Genomic DNA, 20,856 nt, shown 5'->3' on the forward strand with positions numbered 1-20,856 from the left:
CAGACTACAGTTATTATCTATAATACTTACGTTATCGCTATATATCATTAGAGAGTGATTCAGAGTCAGAGTCCACATCAAGGAAAAAGAGACGGCTGCTATCATCAGACAAGGCGGATCCAGATGATCCATTCATGTCGGATGATCCTGGTGAGCTCTGCTGCCCTGTCCTGCGCTGTTTGTTTTGCTGCATGGGCGGTTCACTAGTTCTGCTAGTCCTATTATTATTATTAGCCTATTGACCGCTTCGCATATCGTCACTAACATTTGTCTTTAAAAAAATGTGGTTAAATAAAATAAAATTATGAAAATTATTCGTCAATGAAATAAACACTGTTTTGAATCTAACGGTCAAAATGACCGTTCGTGGCCGTTCTAGTAGTTTTGGAATTCTGGCACTTCTAGTGTTAAGTACCATTTCAAATGGATGACCCTGTCCAAACAAACAGTGACTAAGAGTAAGACAGTATGTGTAATTTTACGCTATATGGCAAAACCACTTTTTTCGTACAAATGTCCATAGTGAGTCACTAGTGTGTTCTGCTGACCTGTCCAATCCCTCTGTCCTCACTGTCCCACACACACCTTCTGAACCAGCCCAGTGTCTCAGCTGTTACATGTTCTCAGGAAGAGGTGGCTGAGGTCGGTGTGTGCTGGCCATGGAGAAAAACGCTGGGCAAAGAAAGAGAGAAATCCAACAGCAAGATGATCATCAGCTAGAATTCCCAAGTATACTATTTGTGAATTAATTGTATGTGCATGTACTTTGTAATCTCCTACCCTGAGAGTCTCTTAAGGGAAGGTTCATGACTAGTTGGTGGTTCTTTATTTAGGCCAGAGGAATCCAGAATAGCATAGCGTATCATTGTGATGTCATCTCCGGAGCCATTAATCTATGCTTGATGCGTTCATGCTGCCTGCCTTGTGACCTAATATGACAATCACACTGTCTCATTTTGACATCAAATATTAGTTGATTTGCAGAGAAAGAAGAGAAAGAAACAATGACTGATGTAACAATTCACAAAATAAGTTCATATGTTTTTAAGCAGCTCAGGCACAAGACGTGACTTGAGTACTGGGTTCCCTTCTCTGGACTTAATTATAGAAATAAAGGTGGACTTGTGGTGGAGGGATGCCACAGCTGTTTATAGATCTAACCTTAGGACTTGAATAATTAGATGTTTGCCTTAATCTTTCATTCTGAATTGCATTTCAAATCCTTTTATCTATACTAAAAGGTTCAAAGGTCTGAAACCTAGTTAAATTGCTAATATTTTGTATATAAAAAAAGAAAAAAAAATACTTTAGACACTAAAATTGTAGAGATTTAAAAACTGAACTTCATGAACAAACATGAAGTTTGTGTAAAATCTGAGGATCATGTTCTCTGGCATGACTTGAGGTGATCATTGTACAAAGAGCAACATGAACCATGTCTTGAATGCACTAAATTAGTGGCCTGATTTTTAAGATATTTCTATAACTTTTTGGTTATCCAGGTCTCATATTTTCAATGTGGTTATATGAAAAACTTTGGAAGGGCAATATTAATGTTCAGCTCTTTAAAGGATCCACACCTTTAACAAACCCAAACATTGGTGAAGAGTTAATAATAAGAAGTGCAATTGGCCACTTTGATTATAGTAATTTACGTGCATGCATAGGGTCAGTGTCTGCCACAAGAATGGAGTTGGGATGCTTCTCAATGATTGGCAAATGCAGGTGACCAGTGGATAAGTTTAGAACTTGATATGGGGTTGTTGCGCTGGCTGCCAGGGAGAACAGTGCCAAGGACTTATTGTCATAACTGGAGTTCTCCTGCCTGTTGTCTCTGACATTCCACCTCTATTTATAACACATACCATCCCTAACCCCTTTCTGCCTCACTCCCTTTCCTTTTCGACCCATCCCAAGCTCACTCAGATAGGGAAGGGGAGTGACAAAAGGCTTTGTCTTTTCTGAGCCATCCATTCCAGCCATAAAGGCCAAGGCAGGTGGCCCCGGCACTCTTCGTCCTGTGTCTGCCGTGAAAAGAGGAGCGCTGTGTGACAGGGCAACAGTGCTGGATTACCAGTGAGGAGTTTAAAGACAATATCACAAAGAAAACCCCTAGTCCAGGACAGCCATGGATGATGTATATAAAGCAGCGGTAAGTTAGGAATGCAATAATTTTCAGCATTTCTTTACACCTCAGGCTGCCTGAAAGGAGAGTGGTCCTGTAATAAAGAGTCCCATTTGTTTTTTTGTAGGAAAGCATCAGCTAAATGATAAATTAATAATTGTTATACCATGGTCTGGGTGAATACTCGATTCTGATTGGCTACAGGGTGTCCGTTAAAAAGTGATAGAGGACACCTAGTAAAGTAGTTCTGGTGAAACTGCCTGTTTACCATTCGAAATTAATAAATAAATGCGCTGCCTACAACGGCTGTGAGTAACCATAGCAACAGGCAGTCACATGCTCTATCATCTAACGTTAGATATTATAGCCTAATAGGGCATTTCAGAATGTTTGTAAACAATAGGCACCGCGATACTTCCGGGTGGCAGAACGCGAGCGGCTTCCATTGACTAACTGAAGAGATCCAGCCGGCAACTGAACAGTTACACAGTTAAAATCATTGTTGTTGATCAAAGTTGAATCTATGGCGAAAATATGTTGTGTTTGGGGTTGCGCCACCAGATATACAGCAAAAGGTGTAGGTTTTTTTATCGATTTCCTTCAGAAAAAAGTAAATCTATCCAGCAGAACCTGTGGGTGAGGAGGTTAAAGCGAGTGGACGTCGTCAAAAGTGCATGTCGTCTTCTAATTATGAGCCTGAGCCCGATTTAAATCCAACCATTTTAATACGTGGGTCGTTATATAACTGACGTTCTCAACTAACTTAGTTATTTCTATTACTTTCCATGTTATTTTCTTTTGAGCGGTGAGTAAATGCTTCTTCATCGTAAATGCTTCTGATTGGCCAATGCGTTCAATAAATCAACACATATGTCTGTAATTGGCTACATCGCTCATCGCTGCAGTCACGTTATAAAATTAAACTCTGCCATGTAACTGTTAAGTCATTTCTATTTTGTTTTAGTTCTTGTTGCTTTTCTGCAACAGATGAATACAAATGTATTAGTTTTTATTTGTTTTATTCATAGATATAGGTCTAGTGCGTTGGGAGTGCACGTCGCTAGATCAAAAAAATCTAAGCTTTAATGATCATGTTAACTATGTCTGAATTTCCACCACGTCTGTTCTTGAATCAACTGTTGAAATGTAGATTAGGCTTCTGCCGGCGGTGTGTCTCCCTCCATGCAATTTACTAGTGTTGCCATAGGGACGCTTCGGCTTTTGCCACCCGGAAGAACGTCTTTTATTGTTGTGACGTCATGGTGAATTGTCGTATACAACAATGAGCGACTTCGTGCTATTTCTTTTAACATTTATGGAGAATATGGCAACTTTGACGACTGGTATGCTGCTGAAGAAAGAAAAAATGTAAATAAAACGGAGAAAATTACACCGCTGCTGCATTGAACTCTATTGGTAACGACGTAACTTGCGACCATAGTTGGATAACGATGCTTTCGGGAAACGCACCCCTGAATGAGACCCTGCGGGAGTTTTACGCAGCTGTCCAGACAACCAAGGCAGGAGAAGGCTGAACGTTACAGCGTTTCAAGCCTAAGGAGCCTGAGGCAAATTACCCTCTCTTTGATCTGATTAATTAGCTAATTGCCCTCTATAACGTTAAGCGCAAATCGCTGGAGATCAGAGCTAATTGTTTTTTTTTATTGTTGTTTGATTAATTGTTTTATGAGTAATAAAAAAAAAAAACTATGCCTACCTTTGTGTTTCATGAAAAAAAAAATGCATTTGTGAACCTGAAGGGATACGAGCTAAGCGGACTATATATGTCTCCGGTTGCTAAATAAACAGTCAGGCAGGCAAGGCAAGTTATTATTTGTAAAAACTAGATTTAGCCTAATTAAAATATAAACTAATGTTTTATTTGGCAAGTGACCATGGTATAAGCGGGTTAATGCCCTCCGAGGTGTCCATTGTCAGGTTTTAATGGACTTCGGCGGAGGCAACCGTCCTCCGCTGCGCGTCGGCCGGTTTACGCCTCGCCGTCGTCCATTAAAACCTGACAATGGACACCTCGTCGGGCATTAACCCTTACTTAATTTGACAGTTAACCTGTCCTTGAACATTTCCTTCCTCAGTAAATGACATATTTCAGTATTATAACTAATAATCTTTAAGAGATATCAATCAGTGCACTATCACCTAGCTAGCACTCAAGGTTAAATCAATAAATGAAAATGGGACAGTGGAAATTTGGTGCCCTTTTAAGGGTAAATAGCCTAATGGCACAGAACACACTATCAAAATGAATTTGTTCAATAAATTAACACAACGAAACAATTGAAAAGTTTAGGTTTGGCAATTCCCACAATAGCTGGTGAAATAGCGAATGGTCAAAGGCACTGAGGCATTTAAGAAGGCAGATGGTGTCTGGTGTCTGACGACCATTAAACGAGTGACAGCTGTCATTCCTGTGAAGACTAGACCTTGGTCAGTCTTTGAGGAATACCACGCATGCTATATAGTCTTACAACATATTTTATTTTTAGTTCAAAGTCAATTGGAATAAAGTTTTTTTTCACCTAATAGGTGGAGAACTTGACCGAAGAGCAAAAAAATGGTGAGTTTCTCCTTCTAATCTGTCAATTTGAACATATCACTGCATCCATTATGATTAAACACAAGAGTGTTGTTGACGTGTGACTTTTGCGCTGCTATCTGACTGTACCTGGCAGAGTTTCGTGCTGCGTTCGACATCTTCGTGCAGGGTGCAGAGGATGGCTGCATCAGCACTAAGGAGTTGGGGAAGGTGATGAGGATGCTGGGCCAGAACCCAAGTCAAGAAGAGCTGCAGGAAATGGTAGATGAAGTAGATGAGGATGGTATGTCGGATATTAGATTAAGATTATATTCATGTTGTTGATGGTTTGAATTGGGATGTCATTGTTGAGTGGTCCCTGTGCTTTGTAGGAAGCGGGACAGTGGACTTTGATGAGTTCTTGGTGATGATGGTGCGCTGCATGAAAGAAGAGAGTAAAGGAAAAACAGAAGAGGAATTGGCTGAGGTCTTCCGCATGTTTGATAAGTATGCTCTGCATTTTATCCCAAAGCATATTATAGTATTACTGTACATCATATTAGCATCTAAAAGCAGTTATTAATAATAAATACATGTTTTACCGTTGTCTCTTTGAGGAATGGAGATGGTTACATTGATTTAGACGAGTTAAAGAACATGCTGGAGTCGACAGGTGAGGCCATCACTGAGGACGACATCGAGGAACTCATGAAGGACGGAGACAAGAACAACGACGGCAAGATCGATTACGACGGTAAACATGCAGAGCAAAACTTTCAACACTCAAAATATGGTAGGCTACATTTATTAAAATTTACTCGAAAAACAACCCAACTGACATGCTTACTTTTAATGCCAACAGAGTTCTTGGATTTCATGAAGGGTGTCGAATAAAGTCTCGCTTGACGGATTCAAAAATCATTCCCTGACCCAAACTAGTCTCTCTGACGTCACCATACGTAAATTCAAGCCGGAAGCACGGGAAATGATCTGCATTTATAATTCTGAAATTTGTTGAAACAAGTCAATGGTGTCATGTACCGCTGCCCATATTTGTGTTCAAAGTAAAAAACATTTTCTGTACACGGTCGCCCGTTTGGTTCATTATTTCTTGCACAAATCTACTTTTTGAAAACCATAAAAAAGAGATACATGTATTAGTGTAAAAACTAACTCAGAATATACAGCAACACCAAGAAGTAAATATGCAGGTTAGCTGGGCAGTCGAATTTATTAACACACATTACATCAAATTCTGTGAAAACTACAGGTTCAAACAAGCAACAGAGAGGTCTCTTTAACATGATACGTTTCATCAAGTCACCAAAACCAAACCAATCATGTACAAACCAGGCTGTCCAGTAGTTTAATGCAACAGCAGTAAAAGAAGAAAAAAAAGCTATACTTTATTACTCCCTGAAAGCACCAAATCCAAATTTATTTCAGTTATCAGGAGACTGGGTTGTAATACAGGAAGCAAACAGTAAAAAGCAAGAAATGACAAATAATGAAATGACAATATGAAATGGTCTCTCTTTTTTTTTTTTGTTCAGCTTGAACTGGAATGAACTCTGATTTAATCCAAGAATACACTGATAAACTTTCAAACCTTTAAAAACCACTAATAATGCAGTATTAAAGATTTCAAGAAGGCAAACCTGATAATGACATTTTGTAAGCATTTCAGAGCTATAGGTGACACTTGACTATAGTGCACAAGTTAGAGAATGTCCACACACTATAAAGTTAGGTATATTTGCAAGTCGTGAGCTTCTGGAATGATACGGATGGTGAGCTTATCTCTAAAGTCTGGGTTAGGAATGGAGAAAGAAGAAGGGTGATGTTCAGGGTGGTTCAAAGAGTTTCAGTTGGCTAAAGTACGCTTGACTGCCGCAATGATACATTTGGCACTGATGCCAAATATGTCCAGAAGCTCCTCCGGTTTGCCGCTCCTGGGAACACGGCTCACTGCCAGCCGGTGCACCACAATGCCAGGCTCTTCACCCACTGCAGACAGGACAGCCTCGCCCAGACCACCTACAATGAGAGCATAGGGACCAACATAAAATACCTCACAGCATTGGGAGAAACTAAGTAACAGGAAAAGGGGAATCTACATCTACACATCTGATCTTAATGCATTTTCAATTATAATAATAATTAAAAAAAAGCAGCTCACCCTCTTTGTAGTGGTCCTCTACAGTTATCACCCTTCCTCCTGTGGCACGAGCACTTGCTACAATAGTAGAGGCATCCAGGGGCTTAATGGTGAATGGATCGATAATCCGAATGTTCACACCTGGCAAATAGAGAACATACGTTTTTTTTTTTTTGTCAGCAGCATGGCAATCTTCATGGTGAGAACAAGTAGTCGTACAATTAACAAAAAACATTTAATATTAATACATTCCAGTGATGCTTCATATACATCAGTTAAACACATCTCTGAATTAAAATGTTTATTTACAAACAAAAAAATTCATTACACTTATTTCCGTCACATTCATCCTATTCAATCAGTTATTAATAAAGGAGTTAATTACTGGTCTAAAAGGTCAGAAGGTGGAATTGAGGATCTGAAATATTCCGGTAAGCAGCGTTTTTACATTTAAGACATGCTCAACAGCTTTGAAATATGAGGGGAAAAAAGCAATGTGCTTTAATATAAAATATGTAACATAATACAAGTTAATTCAACTTGCATTACAAAGTTGAGTTAATTCAATAAAATGAATCCAAGGTACAGTTAATGACTGATGTAATGTCCTATTATGGCCAGTAGGCACTAAACAAACCTTCTTTGGCTAGTTGCTCATATGCTTTCAGAGCCTCATGCAGTGTTACACCAGCTCCAATAACGGTCACCTGATCTTTGTTGGACTGCCGCACCACCTACAGGACCAAAAGAGAATTGTTAGTAAAACCGTTGTGAACAAGACAGCTTTTAGCTTCCTCACAAGAGGCCTCATTTTCTCACTGCATTACCCAGCAGATTACACTGAATTGACATATTTCAGTATGGCTGATAGCTTTAGCCTTCCTTTCTGTTTATTTATTTATTTGTCAGGGACCAAGCATAGTTCAAGCCCTGTACCAGAGTTAGCTATACAGCTAATTTGCATTTGTGGTCCCTGGGCAAGGAAAATACAGATAATATAGACAAACATTACTTGCATAAAAACAAAAGTACAGCTATACAATACATGTTATAAAAAAGGTCAATGATCACATAGTTGATTCTCCTTCAGCCAAATCTTTAAGGACATTTTAAAACTGCTAAGACTCGCACAATCTCTAATATAATGTGGAATTATGTTCCACTTTTCTACTGCAGTAAATGAAAAAGCTGATTGACCAAATTTAGTCTTCCTAAATTGAGTCAGAAGCCCTGGTGACCCTAACATGATCCATGCAAAATGATATACATTGTAGTATGAAACTTAAGTTATATATAGTTTACAAATTTAAAGTGTGGTCTGGTCCAATTTTTTTATTCTTACTTTGGCTTTTCCAATTTCAAATTTCTCTCCAGCATCATAGAGGACTGCAGTGTCAGGTCGACTGGTGCGGATGAAACAGATACCCTGAAAGCAGAAAATAGCATGAACACTGAGCCAAAGAATAACAGATAAACCTTCTGGTGCCAAACATAATAAATTACAGTACTTGGATCATTTAGTGTAAACCGCAAACCATACCTTTGTATTGGCTGCAAGTTCCACGGCTCTCTCGGTAGATACTCCATCACTAGGGTAAAACACTGTGCATGTAGGAATGGCACGGAACATTGCGAGATCCTCCAGTGCCATCTGCGAGGGGCCATCCTCACCTGGACAAAATTTAAAGTTAGGAAACACATAAAAAGAAAAGAAATGACGATATTTTAGATAGAAGACAAGACTTGACTATGAATTATGTCCAGATAAATGGCAAGAATGCATGCACTTGACATCACAATGCCTTACCAATGGAAACGCCACAGTGAGAGCCGACCAGGTTGACGTTAGACTGGGAGATCGCCGCCATGCGGATGTGGTCATAGGCACGAGCGAAGAAGGCGGCAAAAGTGCTGGCGAATGCAACCGTGCGATCACGAGTGGCACAACCAATAGCCACACTCACCTGGATAGCAGCATAATTACATACATTTAAGACATAACATATCCATTTCATTTGTCTAATAATCAGTGTTGTGCAAGTTACTTCCAAACTGTAATACATTAGGTATTACTTGTTACTGTTATTTAAAAGTAATTCATTACCTTACAATATTACTGTCTCAGAATTGTAATGCGTTACATTACTCATGTATTACTTTTGAGTTACTTTCACCAAAATAACTAAGTAGAACTTAACTTTGGGGCTGTAACGATATGCAATATGAAACCAAAATCGCGATTCGCCACACGACTCAGATCCACGAACAGAATCGCGACACACCTCTTCCAACTCCCAGCGTTATTCTCCTTACCGTCCAGATCCAATGCTGCTTTATCTTTAAATTAGGCTATTAGTATTATTTGAAGTTAACATGATAAATACGTAGACCTACACCACAAAACTAGTTAAGGAGCATTATGGACATGACATTTGCAGTCAAAACTTGAAATAAAAATTCTCAGAAAATACATGTATTGAAACGTATAGGCTACTTCCTCAAAGGACTCCAGACATTAGACAAATATCAGTCTATGTTTTATTTTTAATATTAGGGAAAAGACACACATTCATGCGTGACAAAAAAAAAATAGGAGGTAAAATATATTTTTTGTAATTCTGTTAATTACACTGCGCAAATCGGATAAGGAAGGGTTGGCTCTCCAGTCTCCATAGAACTTAAAATATTCATTTTATTTTAGTTTTCGTGTTCGCATTTCTGAGGAAAAAACAATGTTACAGACACGACCGCTCTGAACTGGCACTAAAAGACTGCTTTAAAACTTTCACATAGTCTGTTGCCTTTAAGAAGTAAAAGCAGACAATACACTGTAATACAACTGTAATACAAGCCTCACTGAACATGTAACGAGTAAAATATTACTGAAAATTGATTAGTAATGCCTTACACTACTGCGTTACAGCAAAAAGTAATATGTTACTGTAATGTATTACTTTTGTAATGCGTTACTCCCAACACTGCTAATAATAAGGGCTGGGCAATGATTAATCGCGATTAATCCAAAAGAAAAGTTTGTGCTTACACAATGTGTGTAATGTATATAATTATTTTCTATAAATAAATACACACACACACGCATGTATATATTTAAGAAATATTTGCATATACTGAATAGATTTATTTATACAATTTATATTAAATATATATATATATATATATATATATATATATATATATATTCATATATTAATAACACATTATTAAATATACATGCATGTGCGTGAATTTTTATATACATAATTAATAATTATACACAGTACACATACATATATTATGTAATCAAACTTTTATTTTGGATGCGATTAATCATTGCACAGCCCTACTAATAATATTATGTATTAAATATTACACTTTAAAAATGTAATATACTTGCACTACTGTTCAAAAGTTTGGGGTCAGTGAGATTTTTTTTTTTTTTTAACTGTTTGCCACATTTGTTAATCAAAGCGCTATTTGCACTGTATTAGTATTATCTGGGGACATGGTGTGATTTAGAAATTATCCACCCACATCTGAATTTCGTGTGCCAAATTCGCACAGACATAAGCGACGCCTGTGATTTTATCGACTAAACTCTCGGATATGAGGTCAATAGGCTATTGTCAATAGGCTAATATCCTTTAATCAGAAGTCTAGCTGTATGATATATATTTCATAAAAAGAATAAATGCTCTTTACCGTATGCTGCAGTAAAGAACATGATTTTCAGATTTCTCTTTCTTTTTGTATGGTGAGGGAATAGCAATATGACCCAGCACCCAAAATACTTGAAAACAATTATATACGATCCCACCAAATTATACAAATCTGACAATTCACAAGGCACTAATATTATCACAGGACCTTTGTGTTCAGCGAAATATAGGAGGTCATTTGGGGGAAATCTTTACTTTACAAATTACAGCTAAGGCTGATTTGTGCGAGATTAAGATCACAGAAAATCTCCACAATTACTAAAAGTGACTAGAGGTCACCAGGTAATGCTAATCCAGTGCGAATAGGGCTTTACCAAGACTGAATTTATTTGGTAAGATATACAGTAAAACTGTAATAGAGAAAGATTATAATATAAAATGGCTTTTCTTTTTAAATAAAATTTTATGAAATCATGACGCAATTTTTTTGCAGGATTATTTTAATATAAAAAAAGGGTACACAAACTATATTCATATAAATATATAATCTTACTGGCTCCAAACTGTAGTGTATATTTATGTTATTTAGAAATACATTTTAAACCGTTAATAAAATCACTAAATACAAAACTACTTATTGCTGAAATTTTATTTTAATACAAATATTTTCTAGATTTTGACTGACTATGTTTATGCAGGAAGAAATTCTCTCACTGTGGGAAATCATGTCCTATTTAGTAAGCACTTGACATTGATAAATATTAATCAGAAAGTGAATGGTAAAAGAAAACATTTCAACAGGGTGAGGTCAGGTATTTACAACAAACTGTATGAATAGTGCACCACACCTTCAACTCATCACAAAGTTCTCCAGAAACAGTTTACAAACCTATTAATCTGTGACATACACACTGCCAGGCAATATACTTTTGCTTTGCCAACATGACTTGTTAATTATTAGTGTAAAGGAGGAAGAAAAATCCAATTACACACCATGTTCTGCTCTGCAATGAAGCACTCAATGTAGCGATCAGGATGGGCCTTCTTGAATATATCAGAGAAGGTTGAGTTCTTGGTGTCACCATCCAGGGCCACCACACGAGGGCTGGCATCCCCTATTCTCTTCAGGGCGACACCATACGCCTTCCTAGTGGAGACCTGAGTGGGCAAACAAAAGCATTTTTATAAAGCCTTCTTTTGAGCAGAAGGGAAGCATTCGCTCAAAGAAATGAATCACTCAAAACTCCAACAGCCATGAGTTATAATGTCTCAGTTCATCACCTTGTCTCCGATCTTGTACTCTGGAGGGGTGAGCAGGTGGATGGGTGTGAGGTCAGCTGGAGCAGCATCATCATTAGGCAGTTGAGGGTGGATGGGCTTATTGGGGGACTGGATCTGACTCAGGAGGTGATTAATCAGCTCTTCCGCACGGTCTTTAGGCATAGGCTTCCCATGCCAGTTATCCTGATCCTCAATGTCTAAACAAAAGAACAGCTCAGAAAGTCAGCAAGAGGACTATGATAATAACAAACATTAATGCTGATCTTTATGATGTGCTGCTGGTCTTGCAGTACAGGAAATTGTTATTCACCTTTGAGACCTTTGCCTTTAAATGTTTTGGCTACAATGGCAGTGGGCTTCCCTTTTATTTGTTTGGCATGCCACATCGCCTTGCACAGCTCCTCCACATCATGGCCATCCACCACATAAGTGTTGAAGCTGAAGAAACAAACCGGTTACGGGTCTCAAACATACGGGCAAGGAAAGTGGTTGTGTTCCGAATTAATACTAGCACACTGGTTATAGCTCAGTAGGCAGGATAGAGTATATAAACCATATACACACACACACACACACACCAGAAACAGTAGTATGCTACCATTCTACTCTCACCGGCTACTTTTTTTTTGGCTGAATAGGTACACCTTGCTAGTACTGGGTTGGACCACCTTTTACCTTCAGAACTGCCTTAATTCTTCATGGCACATATTCAACTAGGAGCTGGAAACATTCCTTAAGAGATTTGTTCATATATTGACATAACATGACGCAGTTGCTACAGATTTGTCAGCTGTACATACATGCGAGTCTCCAGTTCCAGCACATCCCAGAGCTGCTCTATTGGATTGTGATTTGGTGACCGTGGAGGCACTGTTGAGTGTAGTGACTCATCGACATGTTCAAGAAACCAGTTTGAGATGATTTGAGTTCATAAAGTGATGGACATGGTCAACAACAATACTCAGTTACGCTGCTCAATTGGTACTAAGGGGATTTTATTTATATATATTATATATATATATATATATATATATCCCACAGAATTACACCAACAGCAGCTCATCCAATGATGCAAGTCAGGATGGGTCCATGCTTTCATGTTTCTTCCCCTAAATGTCACAGCAGAAATAGAGACTCATCAGATCAGTCAACATTTTTCTAATCTCCCATTGTCCAACTTTGCTGAGCCTGTGCAAATTGTAGTCTCAGTTACTCTGCATCAAGGTTTGTCATGTTGTGCGTGCAGAGATGCTCTTCAGCAGACCTCGGTTGTAATAAGTGAACATTTGAGTTACTTTTGCTTTTCTATCAGCTCGGACCACTCTGGTCTTCTCTTCTAACATCAACAAGGCATTTTAGCTGACAGAACTGCTGCCCACTTGATATTTTCTGTTTTCAGGCCATTCTCTGTCAACCCTAGAGATGGCTGTGCATGAAAATCCCAGTAGATCAGCAGTTTCTGAAATTCTCAGACCAGCCCGTCTGGCACAAACAGTCATGCCACATTCAGTCACTTAAAAACCACCCTTCATTCTGATGCTCAGTCTGAACTTCAGCAAACCATCTGGACCATATCTACTAGTGTTGGGCGATATGCTCCATTTTCATATCGTCCTATCGTCAGCCTGTGAGATCGGCGATACACGATATTATCGTGAGGGGGCGGGGCTAACTTATTTGATTATTGATTAATTAGCCTACTCATTAATTTGCTTGTTTTATTAGCCTACTTCGTTTTATATACGAGAATCTTTTTTCTATTTTGCTAGCAAAGGTGGAGTGTTTATTAATAGGATCAGGTTATTTCCTGGTATAGTGAAGTAAAAAAAAGAGATCCTAATCCTTTTGTTTGTCAACGGGAAATTTACGGACACATTAGCCTCATGCCATTACATGCAGCATTTTGGTCTATTTCTGCACGAGATGAAAACACGTTTTAATAATTTCTTGGGTCAGAAAGAGTCGGAGTTTGCGATATGTGCCCCCCTACCAGTGCGTTCTCTGCGCACTTCACATGCGCACTTCAGTAAGCACGAAGTACGCGGGTTAATGTGTTTTAAATGCCGATAGAAACAAGAGCAAGGGCCAAACGTCTAGCTGAGTCGATCGGTTTATACTTATACTTATGACTTGACTCTGATAAAGGAAACGTTTACATGACCACATGCATTGTCAAGTTTATTCAACATAATCAGGTTAAGAACGTCGTCGCATGTAAACGCGCTCAATCTCTGAAAGTGAAAGTAAAAACGGACTGCTTTCGGCATCTGCATTAACGCCGCGTTCCCTCAGAGACGACGATGATAACGGTAACTATAATACTATTTTAGTGATATTATTATTAATACTATTTAGCAATTGTATTGTTTTTAGTGTTAGTGTCATTAAACGTTTTGTTAATGTGTTACAGAAACAAATACTGACGAACAACGATGCCGTTTTCATCTTGGATCTGTAGGAAATTTAATTTTGCGTCTGTTAAAACGAGCACACTTGATAATTTGTGAATGGATCACCTTGCGATTGAATTGATGTGGGATGTTTTTTAGTCTGTTTTAAAAACATTCTATTAGAGGAGTGCTCATTAGTGCGTGTGTTGTTGCAATTGTTATGAGGTGATGTCGTTGTAAATTTAGGCAAGGCAAATTAATTGTAGTTCCTAATATTCATTTAATAACAATACTAGCTTTATAATAATAATAATAGGCCTAATAATAATAATTTAATACATTATGGTAAAACGAGCCAATTATCGTATTGATATCGTCAAAGGCATCTGCCATCGGCGATATGTCAGACTATCGTCGATACACGATACTATCGTCTATCGGCACAACCCTAATATCTACATGCCCAAACAATGCAAGTTGCTGCCATGTGATCGGCTGATTAGATATTTGTATTAATTAGTAGTTGAACAGATGTACCTCATAAAGTGGCCAGTGAGTGCATTTACCATAGCAAGAGATAAAACCCAACAGTATCTGGAAGACCTACCCGAAGGCCTCGCAGCGCTCCTTGTAGGTGTTCATGTTGTGCTGCAGTGGAGCTGCTTCACTCTGGCCCAGACGGTTCACATCAAGGATGGCCACCAGATTGTCAAGCTTGTAATAGGAGGCAAAAGCCATGGCTTCCCACACGGACCCTTCTGAACACTCACCATCTCCCATCAGGCAGAACACACGGTAGCTAATGAGACAGTGAGAAGACAGAAACGTCCAGTTACAGCACCGTCAAATGATCAGCAGAAACTTAAGTTTTCCTCTATAAGCCCTATTTGGATGGGACTAGTTTTCTAAATGACGTTTGAGTTACATTTCTCATCACTTGTGACTGTGTACCAAATTCGGACGGAACTAACATCACAACACTGGAGTGCAAACGGCAGGCTCAGGTAGATGAAAAAACACATGAGAAACTTTAAGGATAATACAACATCAGCAAATCACAGACATTAGTATTCAGGCAGGATAAGATTTCTCAGAGGAACATGGAGCTAGCCCGAAAACGGGTATTTCTACTAATTTTCTAATTTCTAATTAGAAAGTACAACTGTTAGTTTGTTTCCAATTCTAATTTTTACTGATGTTTGAGAAACAGACTTGGCAGATTTGGATGGAAATTAAAAAAAAAAAAAAAAAAAAAAAAAAAACACACCTGTGAAACATTCTCCAACAACCTCCGGGGAAACTAGTCCCATCCGAATACGCCTTATTGCGCAATTATTAAATTACTATGATCTGAGAGCAAAACCTTGTTTGGGCTTGATCATTGGAGCCATACCAGCATGATATATAGTTTTTTTTTTTTTGGTGTACACCAAATTAATTGTTTAGTAGTATTCATTGTACTCATTAAATGAGGGAATCAAATAATGTGACTCAAAATAAGATGTCATGCTCTGGGAGAACAAGCATACCTAGATTTATCAAAGTACTTTCCAGTGTAGGCCATACCACACGCAGCACCCAAACCCTGGCCAAGAGAACCTGTCGCCACATCCACAAACGCCAGTTTCTGAAATGAACAGAAGTTATTTTCATGGTAATTAGTTAAGTGAAAGACTTGTATGAAAGTTAGTATGATTTATATATAAAGAAAAAAAAGTTATGTTTTCATAGTTTAAAGGGGTAGTATAACGCCCTTTTTACAAGATTTAAATGTTATTACCCCTAGCATGTGTGTGTGAAGTTTTATCTCAAAATACCCCACAGATATATTTATGGCATGTTCAAATTGTCACTTTGAGGGTGAAAAGCACCATTTTTGTGCGTGTCCCTTTAAATGCAAATTTGCGGAGGGTACAGAGGGCAGAGCTTCAACAGCTTGTGTCCTTTTACCTCACAGACATACACTGAAAATTTCAAAAGCTTTTAGCCTTTTATGTTAAAACCGATGGATAGACTCAAGAAGTGACATGTAGAATGAACAAGACATTTCTGAATGGCAAGTTGAACTTTAGTAGCTCATGTAGTAATCTTCTACTCACTGATTAGCATATTCTGTCATGATAATCTATAAATGCGTTCACAGGGGCGGGGTTTATGTAAATTTTAGGGTTAGTGACGTCATTAACCCAGGAGGAATGCTTTTCTAAAGTTAGAAAAGTGAAATCTTAACCACCCCTTTAGAAGATCGATTATCAAGATTCAAGAATCAAAATATTGATATTTTAACCCAGCCCTAAAATTCACATTTTAAAATATTTAAATAGAAAAGTTATTTTAAATTGTAATCATTCTACAATATCACTGTATTTTCGCTCAAATCAACAAAGCCTTGGTGAGAATAAGAGATGTCACTCAAAAGCATAAAAACACCTGAGCAACCCCAAACTTTTGAAAGACGTAAACGTGGTGATAATAGTATTACTCACAGGAGTGGGGTGACCCTCCAAGTCACTGTCAATCTTACGTAGATTTAGCAGCTCCGACTCTTTGATGAATCCAGCCTCTGCCCAGGCAGCATACAGAATGGGAGCAGCATGGCCCTGAAAACAGTAACGTGAGGAGTGGAAAACATTTTATCTCCAAGTAAAAAGTGCAATGAAGCTCATAACCCAACACAGAACAACAACCCACCTTGGACAAGATGAAGCGGTCATTGCAAGCGTTACGAGGATCGTCGGCTTTGTAGCGCATGGTGTGGAAGAACAGCACTGACATGAGCTCTGCAGCGCTGCAGCATGAGGTGGGATGTCTGAGAGGAAACACATCAGTATCTATCAAACCATCCATCAACTATTAACCATCAGCTCAAACATGCTGGATGTTAAGGACCAATCAGACGTGCAGGTTATCTTTCACTTCAAAAACGAACATGATTGCAAATGGTACTAAAGGGCAAAAGTTGCTACTGTCTTCGTTGGGGTTTGAGGTGTAGTAATAGACCTTATCTGAATCAATGACTTCAGCTACTTTAGCACACAATATATAAGCCATGTATATAATAATCAGTAGGGCTGTAGCCTCTAAAATTCAAATAAAGGGACTACACTGCACTAGGTTAAAGAAAAGACTCGAGCCAATACACATATCTTGCTTAATTTTTCACGTATAAAGTAATAAACATTCATTCCAAATCTGTATATTTTAGAAAACGCAATTTTTTTTTTTTAAATTGGACCAGTTCTTTTAAATGAGCGTGACTCACAATACAGTTAAATTAAATTGCAGCACTCGTTACAGACGTTAACTTCAATTAAGGGTGCAGTACAACTGTTAGTTTGTTTCCAAAGTGACTTAAATTGACAAGAACTTTAAAGTCAGAGTTTAGAAAGCACTCATGCAATTCAGTGATCACAAGTCTGCCTGTTGAAAAACCTGTTATAATTTTATTGTGAGTCAAAATACATGCAGTTTTAGGTTAATATTCAATATATTTCCTAATTTTTCACCAAACATAACACCAGGAATTACCATTTTTGTCCTACTGTGAGACTCATTTAAGCTGAAATAAAAAAAAAACAACGGAAAAGGTGTTAAACAAATGTCCATTGATCAGATCCGGAATAAGGGATTATATTTCAAAAGATGCAGACGAAGACCGAGTCATGATTAACACTTCCTTGATTCCTTGTTTAAACCACTGCATGTTCACTAGTGATTATAACAATACTTAAGGAAATATGAGAAGGAACAGAAAATGAGGAAGTGTCACAACAGTAAAACAAATAGTATCAGGTAAGAGTTTCAACACCCAGGGAAAATCCAAAACAAGACTTACAATGAATGAAAGATTGTTACATGTATTGCAACAAATTAACCCTCTGATACATTGAGGGGAATCTAATAATAAGGAAGCTTTTATAGCCTCGTCTATATGTTCATAAACTCCCCTTTTCGATTTCAGTTCATGTTGTGAAATGACCATATGTTGCAATAAATTGGTCAGCCAGAAAAAAAGGAGAGGGATAGAATTTGAAAAGAACTTTACTCAATTCACATAACTTTGAGAAAGAGAGAGATATTAGGCAATCCCAAAGCAAATCTTTCCTTTTGTGCAAGCTCCATTTGAACTCTCCTTATCACCACATAGTTAAAGCTATGGTAAGATGAAAATCAAATCAGAAGCATGCTTTATTCATGGAGGCTAACAGCACTTTAACCTATAGTACAACGCATACCACGAGTCCTGCACGCCACCACGTGACAACCTGCAGGGGAAACGTGCACCCACGAGCTGGCAGTAATTAATTAGTTACGTTACGGGGAGTGCGAGTTATTTCCGCAGACCGGTTCTTACGAACAGTTCGTTTCAAAAGAACCGGTTCAGAAAAAGATTCGACTCACTATAATTCGTTTTCGAATAGGACATCTCTAAAAGCCAATCAGTTCCAACTCAGTCCGTGGTAAATATGAAAAACACAGTGGATAGTTGGAATTTATACTTTATAATCCTACCAGCGTTCCCACATACTCGTGCTAATTATAGGGGCGATGAGAGCTAACGTTAAGCCAATTTTCACTGGTCATTGCTTGGAGGCCACGATGGGCTAAAACAAGCTGTAACGTTAATACTACTCGCGTAGTATTAGTGCAATGCTAATGACTCATTTATAATAACTGAAAAAAGGTCGAATGATTCAAAACCAAACAGCAACAGCACTGTGTCCGGCCCCCTCGCCAAGTTCACGTGTTGTGCAGGAGCGTCAAGTGAACATTTGCACAACAAATGCGATAAGTAAGCGAAAACAGTTGCAAAACCTGTCGTTTACCGTTCTAGAAAGATATTAAGAATCAATTTTGATGAGTTCAGAAGATTTTACCCGGAGTTTGAGGCACATGTTTCCTTGATGGAGTGAATCCTGAGCTTGTTCGCGATGTCTTTCAGGCCCTGCAGAGTTTTCTCGTCGGGTTTGTGATAGCTCATGTTTCAGCTGTGTGGGGAAATTAGATGGAATGAACGAAACTGCTGTAGCTCAAATAAACTCTTCGGATTCTACGATAATCTGTAATTACTGAGATAAACGCAGTAAGAGCCGAGCACGGTGTGGGAGTGGACACGGGGAACGTGGTGCGCTGTAGCTTTTAAGAGACGCGTTACGTCACCTGTCAACTCATCCGCTGAGGCCAGCCATTGGACGAAGAGCTTTTCGCAACAGAGGAGAGTTTGCCAAATCAGGATGGCAGAGACTGCAGACAAACAGAGCTCTGTTAGGTTAAATGTCACATAAGATTAGAGTGTGAGAGAATTGAGTCAGTTTTTTTATATTGAAACTTTTTAAAAAAGTAAAAACTTTATGTGCACACACTGTTATTATGATTGAATGTTGCGATTGTTGTAAAATCACTGAAGGAGTATCTGATTTAATCAATGATTCGTCGAGTCATGATGAACTGAGGAAAGGAGTTTAACCCTATAAAGCCTGGTGTGTCATAGTAGACGAAACAATGGCCTTTATATACAAATATTCTACTTATACACTACGGTTACCACTCAAAAAAAAATAAACAAAAAAATTTAATTGTTCAGATGATGTATTTTAAGACGTTTGTCAGGTTTTTGTCCTTTAAGGGTGCAGTACAACTGTTAGTTTGTTTCAAAAGTGATTTAAATTGACAAGAACTTTAAATTCAGAGTTTAGAAAGCACTAATGCAATTCAGTGATCACAAATCTGCCAGTAGTTTTTTGATATTGAAGTAAAATCACTGAAAGAGTAGCTGATTTAATCAATGATTCGTCGAGTCATGATGAATTAAGCCAGGAAAGGAGTTTAATTAATTCTTATGCCTCTCACGCATATTATACTATACGTAGACTATAAAAACCTAATGTAGCGAATATGATACAAAACATACAATACATAATAAACTGCCCATTAAAAAAAATGTTTCTGACAATTTCCTATGTCTGGCTTACAGGGTTAAAAAACAGGCTCTTCCCCTTTAACGTGGGCGGTTATAAACAAACGAGTTGAGGAAGTGGCAAAAGAATGAGATTTGGACATATTGGATTAAATAGTACGCTTAAAATAATAGGGAAACATGAAACTGGGTTGTGTGAGCAGTGTAATACTATAGAGTGACTCAATAGAACATGTCATTATTAATTGTCCTAAGCACAAGCAGAAAAAAGATGATTCTGAAAGATAGGCTAAGTAGAGAAAAAAAAGATTGGAAATGAAGGAAACATTATAAATGAATTCAGGGCATGTTGGGTATTGAGCAATATTTCATTTTTTGGAGAAAAAAACTGGACTTATTAGAAGGATATGCGTTTAGTTATTATTTAAATTGTGCTTATAATGATGGGATGGGAATAACAATGTATTATTATTATGAATATATATATATATATATATATATATATTGTAGCAGGTAAAGTAGGCTATTTTAATCCACACTCCATTTCAGAAGGTGGCGGTAATGCACACTAAATAGTTGTTTGCCAACCACCATTGAAAATCAGAAGAAGAAAAGGTAAAAGTAAAACATGAATCCAGTCTGAGTAATCTCAGAGAATGACTAATATGGATTTTGGTAATCTTTTTATGGTTTTCCAGAAACAGTAGAGCATGTGCTAGACAGTGTTGGGAGTAACGCATTACAAAAGTAATACATTACAGTAACATATTACTTTTTGCTGTAATGCAGTAGT

The 20,856-nt window shown here is 37.9% G+C and overlaps 2 protein-coding genes and 1 long non-coding RNA gene across 3 annotated transcripts; 1 reads left to right on the forward strand and 2 right to left on the reverse strand.

Moving 5' to 3' along the window:
• Positions 1–548: 548 nt before the first annotated feature.
• LOC148970626 (uncharacterized) lies at positions 549–4,931 on the reverse strand. Its single transcript, XR_016148279.1, has 3 exons — positions 4,812–4,931; positions 781–929; positions 549–672 (listed from the first exon to the last, which is right to left on the reverse strand). It is a non-coding gene; the product is annotated as an uncharacterized LOC148970626 (long non-coding RNA).
• tnnc1b (troponin C type 1b (slow)) lies at positions 1,985–5,744 on the forward strand. The gene is made up of 6 exons (XM_039651832.2): positions 1,985–2,152; positions 4,673–4,703; positions 4,819–4,965; positions 5,054–5,168; positions 5,279–5,415; positions 5,524–5,744. Exons 1-6 carry the CDS (start codon positions 2,129–2,131, stop codon positions 5,553–5,555), a joined length of 486 nt encoding a protein of 161 aa, XP_039507766.1. The 5' UTR covers positions 1,985–2,128; the 3' UTR covers positions 5,556–5,744.
• Positions 5,745–5,873: 129 nt separating this feature from the next.
• Positions 5,874–19,279, reverse strand: tktb (transketolase b). The gene is made up of 14 exons (XM_039651827.2): positions 19,024–19,279; positions 16,838–16,955; positions 16,633–16,746; positions 15,676–15,773; positions 14,754–14,945; positions 12,067–12,194; positions 11,757–11,953; positions 11,469–11,633; positions 8,627–8,783; positions 8,360–8,490; positions 8,162–8,245; positions 7,457–7,553; positions 6,841–6,960; positions 5,874–6,698 (listed from the first exon to the last, which is right to left on the reverse strand). The coding sequence occupies exons 1-14, from the start codon at positions 19,125–19,127 to the stop codon at positions 6,526–6,528; spliced, it is 1,878 nt and encodes a 625-aa protein (XP_039507761.2). The 5' UTR covers positions 19,128–19,279; the 3' UTR covers positions 5,874–6,525.
• Between the last annotated feature and the right edge of the window lie 1,577 nt (positions 19,280–20,856).

This window comes from Pimephales promelas, chromosome 20 (genome assembly GCF_988280905.1).
Source record: "Pimephales promelas chromosome 20, fPimPro1.hap1.1, whole genome shotgun sequence".
In the NCBI taxonomy this organism is placed as follows: domain Eukaryota; kingdom Metazoa; phylum Chordata; class Actinopteri; order Cypriniformes; family Leuciscidae; genus Pimephales; species Pimephales promelas.

Coding starts and splice junctions, on each gene's coding strand:
- tnnc1b (XM_039651832.2), top strand. CDS start 2,129: ATGGATGATGTATATAAAGCAGCG. Junction 4,704..4,818: donor GACCGAAGAGCAAAAAAATG/GTGAGTTTCTCC, acceptor TGTACCTGGCAG/AGTTTCGTGCTGCGTTCGAC. Junction 5,416..5,523: donor CGGCAAGATCGATTACGACG/GTAAACATGCAG, acceptor TAATGCCAACAG/AGTTCTTGGATTTCATGAAG.
- tktb (XM_039651827.2), bottom strand. CDS start 19,127: ATGAGCTATCACAAACCCGACGAGAAAACTCTGCAGGGCCTGAAAGAC. Junction 8,246..8,359: donor AACTTGCAGCCAATACAAAG/GTATGGTTTGCG, acceptor TTCTGCTTTCAG/GGTATCTGTTTCATCCGCAC. Junction 6,699..6,840: donor AGAGGACCACTACAAAGAGG/GTGAGCTGCTTT, acceptor CTCTCATTGTAG/GTGGTCTGGGCGAGGCTGTC.